Source organism: Acyrthosiphon pisum, chromosome A1 (genome assembly GCF_005508785.2).
Source record: "Acyrthosiphon pisum isolate AL4f chromosome A1, pea_aphid_22Mar2018_4r6ur, whole genome shotgun sequence".
Taxonomy (NCBI): domain Eukaryota; kingdom Metazoa; phylum Arthropoda; class Insecta; order Hemiptera; family Aphididae; genus Acyrthosiphon; species Acyrthosiphon pisum.
Genome location: NC_042494.1, coordinates 96,937,218 through 96,950,340, shown reverse-complemented (window position 1 = coordinate 96,950,340; position 13,123 = coordinate 96,937,218). Strand labels below are relative to the sequence as shown.

The following is a 13,123-nucleotide window of genomic DNA, read 5'->3' as shown; positions in this document are numbered from 1 at the left end:
ATTATGCAAAGAGAAAAATAAATTGGAGGAAAAAAATGGTAAACTTAAGGCTAGTAATCAGTCGCTAATCTCAAGCATGAAGTGTATTAATACGGAACTATGCGAATCACTAATGGAAAACAAAACGCTGAAATGTCAGCTCGCAGAACAACACGAATCGATAAAACTTTTGGAGTCAATGAAAAACAGGCTACAGCAGGAAATGGAAAACATCAAGGAGAACGAGGAGATGTCAGCAAAAATTTTGGTGACAGAGCGTGAACAGCATGCCCGGGAGCAGAAGATTTCTGAAAAGAAATTAGAGTTCAAAGATCAGGATGAGCGTGAACTCAAGGAGTTAAGTAAAAAACTATCGGAACGAATTAAATGTTTGAAAAAAATGATACACGACGATGATATGTCCAAAATATGAACATTTTTGTATTCTAATTTATTTTTATTTATTGTTCTATTTCCGTTAAATTATAACCAATTTTTCACTCTCACCGAATTGACTCTTCTTCATAATTGAATGTATTTTTATTTATTTAATAAATTAGAACACGTTTAATACAGGCATAACATCTTCTATCTGATATTTATTATATTTGTAATTATTATCATACCTTCACCGGAATATCCAGATTGATTTTCGCAAGGTGTAAAATACTCAAATGTTTCATAATTACAGATTTTAAAATACTGAATTCTGCTATCAAACATTTTCCAAATTTATTTCATGCAGTAAAGACCATGGACCTTGGTGTGATAGTTGTTTTGATGACTCTCCCGCAATACATAACCTAACCATAACTTATGTATTACAAGATTATACATATTTTGATGGATATTTGATGTGTTGTTCAAGCTTACTCATTCTGGAAAAAAATTGGATTAATTTAGGACGACTGTAGTGTGAAACTTCTTCACTTTTTTTTTAGGCCCTTATTTTAAGTTTAAAATGTTGATATGTTCTCTGTTATGATCGGTAAACAATTGATCAATTCTTAAAAATGTCTTACTAATTTATTAAAATAGTATTCAAAGCATTATTATGTCTTAATTTAATTTTAAGATATGGTAATATGAAATTAATAACCCCAATAATTTAATTTAAAAAAAGTCTATATCCCTAATAATACCAGAATTAAAAACAGATACACATAGCCCAATTTTTTTAAATAATATATTTACAAATTTTGAATAGATCCTCATTTATATGGGTAATATTTTACAAGAAAATTAAAATAAAATTGTATATGTATTAACAAACTATACAGTCTGTTTGGAAAAGTTGAGTTTTCGTTCACTATTTTTAACTTTACAATGTGTAAACTCTTCAATTCAATATATTTTCAAGTAAATATTTAATACTATGAAAATTTAACGACAGTGGTGATGATAGGAATTAATTTTTAGCTTTGGGAGAATCTACAATATTGCCTATTTTTTTGATGTTGTATCAAATAAATATAATCTTAAAAATATCTGTTTTATAGGCTACACAAATATGCATTTAACTGTACTTAATAAGTACTTATGAACAATAATAATGTTATGATAGGTACACCACACCTACAGGTGTCTATATAAGTAATTTAGAGCATTTAATTAGCTTTATGGAACGTATTAATTTCACTTGGTACGCACAGGTCGTTCGCAACCAGACACCTACATACCTGGGAGGTATGGTTGCCTTTAAATCGACTACTTAACCTTTTTTTCACCTGACATTCGGCTTTAACATTTTCTCCTACAATAATACAAAATATGCAAATATGCAATATCAGACTAACGACGTTAGGAGGTATGCCCAGCACACGTACAAATTTGTACCGGTTGAGGACTGAAAGCTAGACACACAATTACCGTTTTCGTTATGCATTTATTCTTTTTGCACGCACAAAAGAACCGGACATGCGACGTTACATGCATGATGCATCCAACCATAGGCGTGCGCACGGGGGATGCCGGGTATGCCATGGCATCCCCTGCGGAGGTCATCTTTATCATAGTTTATGGTTGTAAATATTTTGATCAAAATTTAAAACATTTTGGTTTTTGATCAAAATATTTTTATTTTTACTTACAAAAATGTTTAGAGTTTAAATATCAATTAGATTGCGAATGATGCTCATATTTTCTATAGATAGTAGATAGTAGATACCATGATACCATAACCATGATGTTGGCATAATAGCTTGATTATGTGAAATTTACATTATCTTAAATCGTGTTCACAAACGACCACGGTTACCACGGTCCACGATATAGGTTAGGTTCTATAATGTTCTTTTATCATGGGCATATATTTAATCATATCTCATTGTCACTATTAACATTATCAACATTCTCATCATGACATTACACCACAGAATTTTATAAAAAAAACGTTATTTTGTCATTATTCTAACACTCAATAATCATGGCAGCCAAAAGTAAAAAATTGAAAACTTTGCATGAGTTTTTTATGTCAAACACATCAAAACGAAATTCTGGTAAGTTTATATTAATTATATTAGTACTTTAATATAATATAATCCACCTATCCACAGTCTATACATATTATGTAAGCTGTTTTATTTAACTTATGAATTAATAATATTCATTTTATTAATTTAGGTAACAATGATCCAGATGATCCAGTAACATTAGAACAGTGTAGTCAAACAGTTGTAGAATCCGAAAAAATTACTGTACATGAGCTGTTAGGTATTTATTTACAATTATTTTAATAATGTATTACCTAATGTTTATGTTAGCTGTTTGTGTTCAGTTCTAGACTGTGTTTATAGATGCATTGTATCTAGTTAAATATTTAATTTATAACTTATAATATATTATGTATATCCTAATTCCTAATGATTTTGTTTCATAAATGTCTTATATTGTGAAATACCCTGTGGCCTGTATGGCTGTATATTAACATATTAGTTAGTAGTAACTTAGTACCTGTCTATTTTCTAATATGTGTTATTTATTTAATAACATTGATGTTAAATGTTGTAATTAAATATTTTGTATATAACTTAAAAAAATTGTGTTGTTTATTTTTTTTGTGTTGCTCTGTAAGAGTTAATATAATAAATAAATTATAGTTTATAAGGTATCTATTATTTAATCACTGAAATTGCAAGACATACATTTTTTTTTGTAGGTGAGTAATTTTTACGCTTGAGTTTTAATATGACTTTAACCTGACATATTTTTGCTTATAGTAGGTAAGTTTTATTTGAACTTTTAACAAAGTTTAAAAGTTTTAATAATGTTCAACTTTTTATGCATTTATCATGATGCATTTCAAATTTCAATATCATTACCTAACATGGTAACATGTACATATTTATCAAAATGAAATAAGGTAAACATTTTTATAAGTACCTAGTACCTACCTATTTGTGTTGCTGTCTTTTATTTAGCATAGTATATTTGACAAGGATGTGGCATGATTGTATTATATTAGGTACATATAAATTAACAAGTATTTTACTTTTCATCTTTTTCTATTTTAATATAATAATACAGTATTCTGTATCTTTAAATAATTATTAGACTCAGTATGCGACCATAATGATTGTGACCCTGAAGATCCAGCGAATACAGATAATACAGCACCAACTTATCGATTAGAGCGAAAACAGAGAATACATAAAGGGCCATTCCAGCCAAAATTAAAAATGTATCCCAGGACACAATTCGGTAATAGAGCTCGAAGTTTCCAAAGCGCCTGGTATGATGATTTTAGCTGGCTAGAATATAGTTTGAAACTTGATAAACTTGAGCGTTTTGTTTTGTGTGCCGAATGTTTAACACAGCTTTTGGGTTAAATGTTGGGCAGATAGATTTAGTTTTTACAAAAAAAAGGTTTTCAAAATTGGAGTTCTGCTACTACAAAATTTAAAAAACACCAAAATTCAAAAACCCATAATTTCACCATGACAGCGTATCACAATTTTTTGAGTTCAAAACCAATTGACGTCACCTTGGATGAATCTAGAGAGCTGGCCATAAGTGAAAGAGAAAAACAGAAGTTATACAATCGAAGCATCCTGCATAGATTGATAGACATAACATTGTGTTTAGCTAAAAGTGGCAAACCATTTCGTGGACACTTTGAAAATGATTCCCATGTGTGTAAAGGTTTATTTTTAGATATTGTGGACATATTGAAAAAATATGATTCAACATTAAAAACACATTTACGAAACGGCCACAAAATGCCAAGTATATAAGCATCATATACAAATGATTTATTGGCTTCTATTAATTATGTAATGAAACGTTGTATTGAAAAAAAAGTAAGTAACCGTCTTGTTACGATAATGGCTGATGAGACTAGCGATGTGGGACATCACGAACATATGTCTGTGGTTATACGCTACTTTGATGACGAAGCATGTAAACCTGTTGAACAGTTTATTGGCATCCAACGTTTGACTGCAGTAGATGCCAATACTATATTTAATAGTTTATCAAACAAAATTGCTCAGTTTAATATTAATTGGAAATCAGTCATAGCTGTATGTTTTGATGGAGCCTCAGCTATGTCTGGAAAATTTAATAGCGTACAGGCTAAAGTCAAGGAAATTAATCCATGCGCAATGTATGTTCACTGTTATGGCCATTGCTTAAATTTAACCTTGGTTGATAGCTTAGGGAATAAGAACCGGATTATATTTGATTTTTTTGGCTGTGTTCAACTTATATACAGTTTCATTGAAGGAAGTCCAACGAGGCACGCTGTTTTTGAAAAAATTGTTCAAGAAACAAATTCTAAATTGAAAATTCTTAAGACGCTTTCAACAACCAGATGGGCATGTCGTGCTGAGGCTGTCACAGCTGTTGAAAATAACTATTCATCTGTTATTCAGTGTCTTCAAGAAATTGCCAATAGCACTAAATATTCAGAGGTAAGAGCAAAAGCTAATGGTATTCTTTATCAAATGAAGAGTTACAATTTTATTTTTGCACTTTATATGTTGAAACCTATTTTAATTCAAATTCAAATTGTCAGTGCTCAGTTACAAGCTCCCAACTTGGATTTATTGGGAGCAGTATCTATTGTTAATGCTTTAAAAAAATCTTTAGGTGAGTTAAGAAACAACGATGATAAATATTCTACACTTTATGATAATGTTCTTAAAGTTTGTAGTGAATTTGAAATTGATATACCATGTGTCAAAAATAGAAAGGTTTCTACAAAAATAGAAAATAACAAAACACAGCATACACACATAGATAAAAAAAAGTGAAATGAAATACTGTGTATTCTTTACTGTGTTAGATGATTTTTGCAACGGTCTTGAAAATCGTTTCAACCAGGAAACTTTAAATATTATTAGTTCAATAGGCCGCTTAATACAACTGAAAGCTGAACAGTTTGATATTGATTTGCTATCTCAAACATTTTCACTCAATAGTGACGAATTAGAAGGCGAGCAAAGTCTTCTACGTTCCATGCCAGATTTTATACCAGGCACATCAACTAAAACAATTTATCAATGGTTGGAAACTTATCAACAAGTCAACATTTTTTAAACATTCATAAGGCATTGAAACTTTTTGTAACAATTCCAGTTACTAGCTGCTCATGCGAAAGAGCTTTTTCTAAACTCAGTTTGGTAAAAACGAAATTAAGAAGCCGTATGAAGCAGGAGAGATAAGATGATATGATGATGATTTTCATTGAACAAGAATTAGCATCGCAGATAAATCCCGAAGATGTAATTGACTAGTTTAAGAATCTGCATCCTTTTGAGAGAAGATTAGAACTCTAATACTATTTAATTTCTTTATAAATATTGTTAAATATATAATAAAAAATAATAATTAAAAACTTTATGTTTTGTATATATATTTGTGATGATTCTGATTTTTGGATTCGATACATTATAAATCATGCTCTTTGACTATCACCTTTTTATTTATAATATACAGAGTTATTGGGGAGTGATTTTTTTTGTATTGGGTTAGGTACTTTTAAAAATATTGGCATCACCTGCGAAAAAAGTCTGCGCTCGCCTATGCATCCAACCGCCATACGCAGATGCCCTATTCCTCAAAGATTTGCATACAGTGATAATTGATAGCTAGACATTCGATAACAATTATTTGCATTTCCTTATTGTTTATACATTCAAAGAAGAACCTGGCATGCAGCAGGACACGGTTAGTGTATTACACCAGAGGAGGAAAGACCGCTAGACACTGAAAGTCACAGTTTTCGAATTGCATGCCTCATCGTATTACCCGACCGTTACACGTCGTCCGCTATCCGACGAAGTCGGATTGCCTACCTGGCAGACTACGCCCAAAGTCGAGCCGGTGACTGACTTCCTAGACAATAAAAAATTGCGGCAGCTACATGACTTAATTTCTTTTTTAATTTCCGGTGAAACGATTTTCACTTGACCACCACGACTATATTCGAGACGTCACTCCCTTATCTCCCTCCTACCGTTATCACTTTTCGTGTTTTCGGGCAGATTTTATCATTATAATGTATATTATTGACTAGAAACTTTATTTACTTCTTTCACTTATACAGTTATGCGTACGCACGTAACGGGGTCCGCAATACACCGTAGATGGATTGCCTACCTGTTATTATAGGACTTGCCCATCGTCTGCGATCCGACGCAATCGGATTGCCTATCTTTGTGATTTAATGACTGATAGCTAGTCAGTCATCAAATCACACAGATAGGCAGATAGCTATAGACAATCAAATACAGCTATCCGAAAATGGACTGAAAATTTCTTACGTTTGTCCTTTGCTTTTGGTTGTTAAAAAGTGTAGAGTCGATAAACGCCGCCGGAAATTCGAAATTCCAGACCCCCAATTTTGTTGGTGTTTAGCAGGTAAGTCACCTCAGTTATCCGGATAGAACATGTGAGACGGCCGGGTCACGGCATCAGGTATGCAATCTGACTGCGTCGAAAACGCGACATAACGTGAAAAATTTAAAAAATTTATAAAAAGTCGAGTGTCCATGCAAATCATGAAATCATGTAGCCTCCGTATTTGTTTGGTTGTCTAGCAGGTCAGTCACCTCGAATGACGTACGCCGTAGTAATTGGGGTAGGACAACGTGCGACGGCTGGGTCACGTCATCAGGTAGGTAATCCGACTGCGTCGAATCGCGGACAACGTTCATTACTAAAATTGGGCGTCTATGCAAATCATATAGCAGCTGTCTTTTTTTGGGTGTCTAGCAGGTCAGTCATCTTAGTAAAGTTATTCCGGTAGGTTATACGACTTCGACAGATAGCGGTCAATGTGCGACGGCCGGGTCAAGTCATCGGGTATGAAATCCGACTGCGTCGAATCGCAGACAGCGTTCATTACTGTAATAATTATATTAAACTATATGAAGTACCTACTACTGGGTATATTTACCGATGATAAACGTTCAGTGATTTGGCGGTATTCTGACGAAGGCGGGAATTTTCGAAAACCAAGTTGGCGTGTGTATCAATCAATGCCAATATAATACGTCAATACAATCAATCAATTAATCAGTCGTGCGACTTCGTTACCTGCATGGGTTACCTGTGTTGATGATCAACTGCACCGACGGTGACGTGCGGCAAAACATTCTTAAACATCCAACTGTCGTCTAGCACTCCAGCTTCAATAATTATTTTAATAATTTCTTAAATAACAGACAACACGTGAGTATATTTTGTATTATTAATTTAATTTGTTGCTTTTTAAAACGTTCACCGCAGATCGTAGGTATTTATAATGTAATATTATATAAACACATGGTTATTTCCGTTTAACGAATTAAATATTTTATCATATGACAGCATTTTTCACTTTATATACACAATATGTGCGCAACACTACTTCAATGCCGTGCATGGCTAGCTGGCGCCTGGCAGTTAATGAGCGAAGCGACGAGTGCCGCTAGCATGACATCACTGTACGATGTTTTTTTTCAAATTGGTGGCCCAAGTGGCGTAGCCAGGGGGGGTCTTGGGTGTTTAACCCCCCCCCCCCCCATTGAATTTTTCCTTCCTAATAAATATATTGTTTATAGGGTTCGGGACTGCTGGCAAGTTTTAAATTTGTCTTATGAAATGGCGAAATTGAAGACAAAAATTGAATTTGAATATTTATGTATTTTTTAACTTAAACGTACATACAATTGTCGGGAAAAATTATATTTGGATAACATTAAAAAATATCTTAAAAAATATTATGTTTGGTTAGGTACCTACAATAGGCGATAATTTTGAGATTTGTGGAGGCCGAAGCCTTTTATAATACTATACTATTATAAAATTGAATAAGCTTAAAAAAATTAAGTTAATGTTTGGGAGGGGCGGATGGCTGTTAAAGTTGTTGGTGGAGCTTGGCTACAGTTGACCCTATGTTCGCATATGTAAGATTTCATAAGTCTCTTTGTAACAAAACTGTGTTTAAACTATAATTGACATCTAGATTGTAGATTGTACGAAGAAATGAACATTAGTAGATATAGGTACGTGTTCGTTTATCAAGGTGTTCACATAATGAAAAAACCACTTTTTGAAGATACGACGTATTGCCTCTTAACCGACGAATTATCATGTTATTCGTTATTACTTATTTATTAACCTAGTTAAGTAATAAAATTCATAACATTTCGGGCGTCTATGCAAATCATATATCCGCCGTCTTTTTTTGGGTGTCTAGCAGGTCAGTTATCTCAGTAAAGTTATCTCGGTAAGCAATCCGACTTCGTCGGATAGCGGACAATGTGCGACAGCCGGGTCACGTCATCAGGTATGCGATCCGACTGCGCCGAATCGCGGACAGCGTTCATTACTGTCACCGAAAACGCAAAATTAAGTAATAATCATATTAAAGAATATTAATAAATATTTAATAATATTAAGTACCTACTATACTTGGTTATATTTACTAATGATAAACGTTCAGTGATAAGGCGTACCGCTTTGGCAGTATTCTGACGAAGGCGAGAATTTTCGAAAACCATGTTTGCGTGTGTATTAATCAATGTCAATATAATACGTCAATACAATAAATTAATTAATCAGTCATGCGATTTCTTTACCCGCATGGGTTCCCTGCGTTGACAATGAACTACACCGACATCCGACGTGCGACAAACCATTCTTAAACATCCAACTGTCGTCCGTCTTGAACGACGTCTATTGAAATTTGACAACAAAAATCTTCAACAATGGACAACACGTGAGTATACATTTTATATTATCAACTTATTATATTATACATATTCATCAACTTTAGAATGAGTATAATAACATTAGTTTGTTTTAACACATCCAACGCGGATCGTATTTATGAATTTATATTTAAATTAAACTTAGGGGGCTTAGATTTTTTGTAAGCATCTGCCCACGCTTTCCGGCAAAGTAGTTAAATATTTATACTATGTCTACGTTGCACTGGTCGGAGAGGAAAAAATCAAATATATTGCGCTGACATCCTCTAAATGTTTCGTCTTTTTTCTTTTTAGAATGAATAAAAAAGTATTAACGAAGGTGAACAATATCACCAACATTCACTTTAACGGGGCGGTGCAGACCGTGCACCTCGCCCCTGTTGCGCCTGTGGCACCGCCGGCCGAGACCGCCACCGCCGCGCGCCATCCGCCGACGACGCGAAAGGCGCCCAAACGTCGTAAGTACATAGGTGATAGGTACATTTAAATGTTTACTATTTACTAACGCCTACATCGTGTTTCAGGCAGTGGCGCCGAACGCGTATTTTTTATGGGGCGGTTTGCCCCAGTGTTTGCTTTGTGATAGTTGAATTTACAATATAATCATGTGGGTGGTGGGTGGTGGTGGTAATTAATTTTTATACTTTGCCCCACCAAATGAAAAACAAGTCGGCGCCACTGGTTTCAGGATGTTATAGGTGCAACCGTACCGGCCACGCCATCCGGCAATGCCTCGGTGAGTGTATACCGCAGTTTAATAATAAAATAAAAATAAAATTAACAATGTTCCTTATATTTATAGCCCCCAGAACAACAAGGAGGAATCCGTGGACACCAGCCGTAGGACGTGGGGGTTCGTCGTCGACGTCCATGACGGTGAGGCCGCCGCGGAGTCGGCGTGCAAAGTCGAGGACAGGCACACCGACTCCCGAACTCCAGCCACTCGGAACGTCGACGCCGATGGGATCACCCCCCGTAAGTAATATTTTTAATCCTAATAGTGATAAATAAATACAAAATTGTAGGATATGAATGAAAGTAGACCAGGCCACATGTGGTATTGGAGAGACCACATTAGGTTGTGAATAATTATTGGAGAATACCTTTTAATGCCATGTTTAATTTGTTTATACAAACTGTAGACGTTCTATGAATCGATGACGACGGCTGGTGGTTCGTGTCTGTCGGCAATAACCGCGTTGGAAGACCTCTTAATATTAAGCCAGTAAGTTGTCAATTGGTTAATGTTTTTATAATGGTATTATGCTAACAATATTTTTTACTTTAATATTTTTCAGATCAGATGAATAAAACCTTTTTGTCGGCACATGTCTTGTTTTTATTTCCTATCTTAATATTTATTTCCTACCTTAATATAATAATCATGGTTAACACATTAGTTAATATTAGAGTATAATTACATTAGTAGCCTATGTGTTAGGTGTAACATTTTGAGGGGTCTGATTTAATCCAGTATTTTCAAATATGTTTATTTGTGTAAATATGCATTTTAATAGTTTATGCCATTGTTAGATGTGTATCACAACAATAGGCAGTGTAATACAAAGAACATAGATAAAAAAAAAACGTTAGGTTGGGTTAGGTTATTAAATATAAGTCATGAGTCGTCTTGCAATATTATTTTTATTCTTACATAGACGTTACAAATTATTTACAAATTACCAGAAATAATAATAGCGTTACGTATCACAGTAAAAACAATAGTCTACATTGTGTTTGCAAGATGTTGAGTTATTAAAATTCTATAATACAAATAATAACAATTATAATAACAAACAATGTAAAAAGTTTATATAGGTAAAACTATTATTTACATAAATCACAAATTGTGTTTGAAAGATCTTGACATAGACATAATAGTGATTAAAGGTATTATATTATACAAATATTGTTACTTAATATAATAATATATGTAAAACAAATCAATAATAATTATATTAACAGATATTTAGATTGTTATTAAAAGTTATTCAAACAGACTTGAATAGCAAAGTTATATTAAAAGTAAAAACAAATTAAAAAAGTTACATAATATCATAGTATAATATATTAAAACAAATGAATACAAAAATAACAAATCCATTTTATGATATTAATATATAAAACATATAAAAAGGTTAAATAATTTGAACTAACGTTGCAAAGTTACAAAGTTGCTATATTACCTATCACAGTAAAAACAATACAAACATAACAATACAGTCTACCTCTACTAACATATAATTGGACTATTATTTAGTTATTCATACGGACATAAATCACAAGTTCTTGACATAGACATAATAATGATTAAAAGTATTATAATCTAATGACAATTGGTGTTCAAATACCAATAAAATATTAAATATAGTTAACTGTACGTTACAGAGTCAAAACAAATGTAAAAAGTTACTTAATATAAGAATAAATCAATAGTAACTATACTAACAGATATTTAGAAATTTGATATATAGATATTTGAAAGTTATTCATACAGACGTGAATTTCAAAGTTATGGAGAGCTAATTAATTCTCCAATACAAATAATGTAGCAAATACCAAATTATATTGTACGGTTCAAAGTAAAAAACAAATATAAATACAGTCACAGTATAGGATTGTGAATACAATCTCAACTATAATACATAAACAAATATTTAGATTAGATTATTACAAAAAGTAATTATTATATAAATTTCAAATTGCGTTTAAAAGTAATTGGCATAGGCATAAAAGTATAAACACATTATATTATATTATATTTAATGATGATAATTACAATTGGTGGTTACAAAGTACGAAACCAAATGTAAAAAGTTACATAATATATGTATTTTCAATCAATACAATCAAAGCATACAATTGTAAATACAATGTCAACTATAATAATTATACTAATAGATATATAGATACATAGATTATTATGATAATAATTGGTAGTTAAATACTAACAAAACATATAAAAAGGTTAAATAATTTAAACTAACGTTACAAAGTTACATAATATTATTTAAACGCTTTTTTTACATATTTCCATTACATTGGCCATGTATTTCGAAGTAGGTACAAATAAAAATATAGTGCAAATTAATGTGTACAATATTGCAAATACCCGTACATTTATTTTTTATTACTTTTTAGTAACAATCAAAAAATAAAAATATTTAAATATGCAAGCAAAAACATTTAATATCATAATTTTACGTTTCTTAATTAATTATATGCTCATAACGATTTACAATAAACAATGCAAATTAAGTAATAACAAATAACAATAAAATAAGTAAGTAATAACTTTTTAATGTTTACTGGTAAAATGATAGTAAAGTTAATAAACAAATTAACTGTATAATATTATATAGGGGGTGTACCAAAACTTTTTATATTGATAAATTTCTTTATAAGTTTCTTAAAATAATATAATAGTGTATAGTTATAACTTATAAGTATAAACTATAAATTAATAAGTTATATTTAATTTTAAATAAGCAAATAAGCAATAGGTATAGGTATGTTTTCAGTTTTAATGGTCAGTCTGTACTCTTTAGTCTTCAGTATAATTTATTTGGTTTTGACTTTTGGTACAACTTAAGTTGCGATAAATTTTAACAAGTTTTTGTGCTTTCTCTGAACCTAAACGATTTCTTAAATCACTCCATACAAGTCCATATGTGGAAAATATTCTTTCAATTGAAGTAGATGAAGCTGGGCAAGAATGTAAGGAGATCAAAAACTTGCAAGTCATTAGGAACATTTTCAATTTTAACACATTTCTTTTCCATTATACGCCACCATTGTATAGTTTTAAATTCTTTTAAAATGTTTGAGTTAAACATAGTTTTAGGGAAATAAGATTCATATTGAATTTTAAAAGCCATAACTGCAGGTAAGAAATGGGGATACATTGAAGTTATCCAATCTTCTGCCACAGATTCTTCTTCAGGCGT

General features: G+C 31.9%; 2 protein-coding genes across 3 annotated transcripts; both read left to right on the top strand.

The window, feature by feature from the left end:
* Positions 1–4,301: 4,301 nt before the first annotated feature.
* Positions 4,302–5,517, top strand: LOC103308007 (zinc finger MYM-type protein 1-like). The gene is made up of 3 exons (XM_008180590.1): positions 4,302–4,410; positions 4,492–5,067; positions 5,264–5,517. Exons 1-3 carry the CDS (start codon positions 4,302–4,304, stop codon positions 5,515–5,517), a joined length of 939 nt encoding a protein of 312 aa, XP_008178812.1.
* A 3,959-nt stretch (positions 5,518–9,476) lies between these two features.
* LOC107882543 lies at positions 9,477–10,477 on the top strand. 2 transcript variants are annotated; one of them, XM_029486662.1, is made up of 4 exons: positions 9,477–9,634; positions 9,865–9,912; positions 9,979–10,151; positions 10,319–10,477. In XM_029486662.1, the coding sequence occupies exons 2-4, from the start codon at positions 9,905–9,907 to the stop codon at positions 10,327–10,329; spliced, it is 192 nt and encodes a 63-aa protein (XP_029342522.1). In that variant the 5' UTR covers positions 9,477–9,634; positions 9,865–9,904; the 3' UTR covers positions 10,330–10,477. The 2 variants fall into 2 exon arrangements, with proteins under 2 accessions (XP_029342522.1, XP_029342521.1); XM_029486661.1 differs by lacking the exon at positions 9,477–9,634 and having other exon boundaries at positions 9,746–9,912.
* Positions 10,478–13,123: the final 2,646 nt, after the last annotated feature.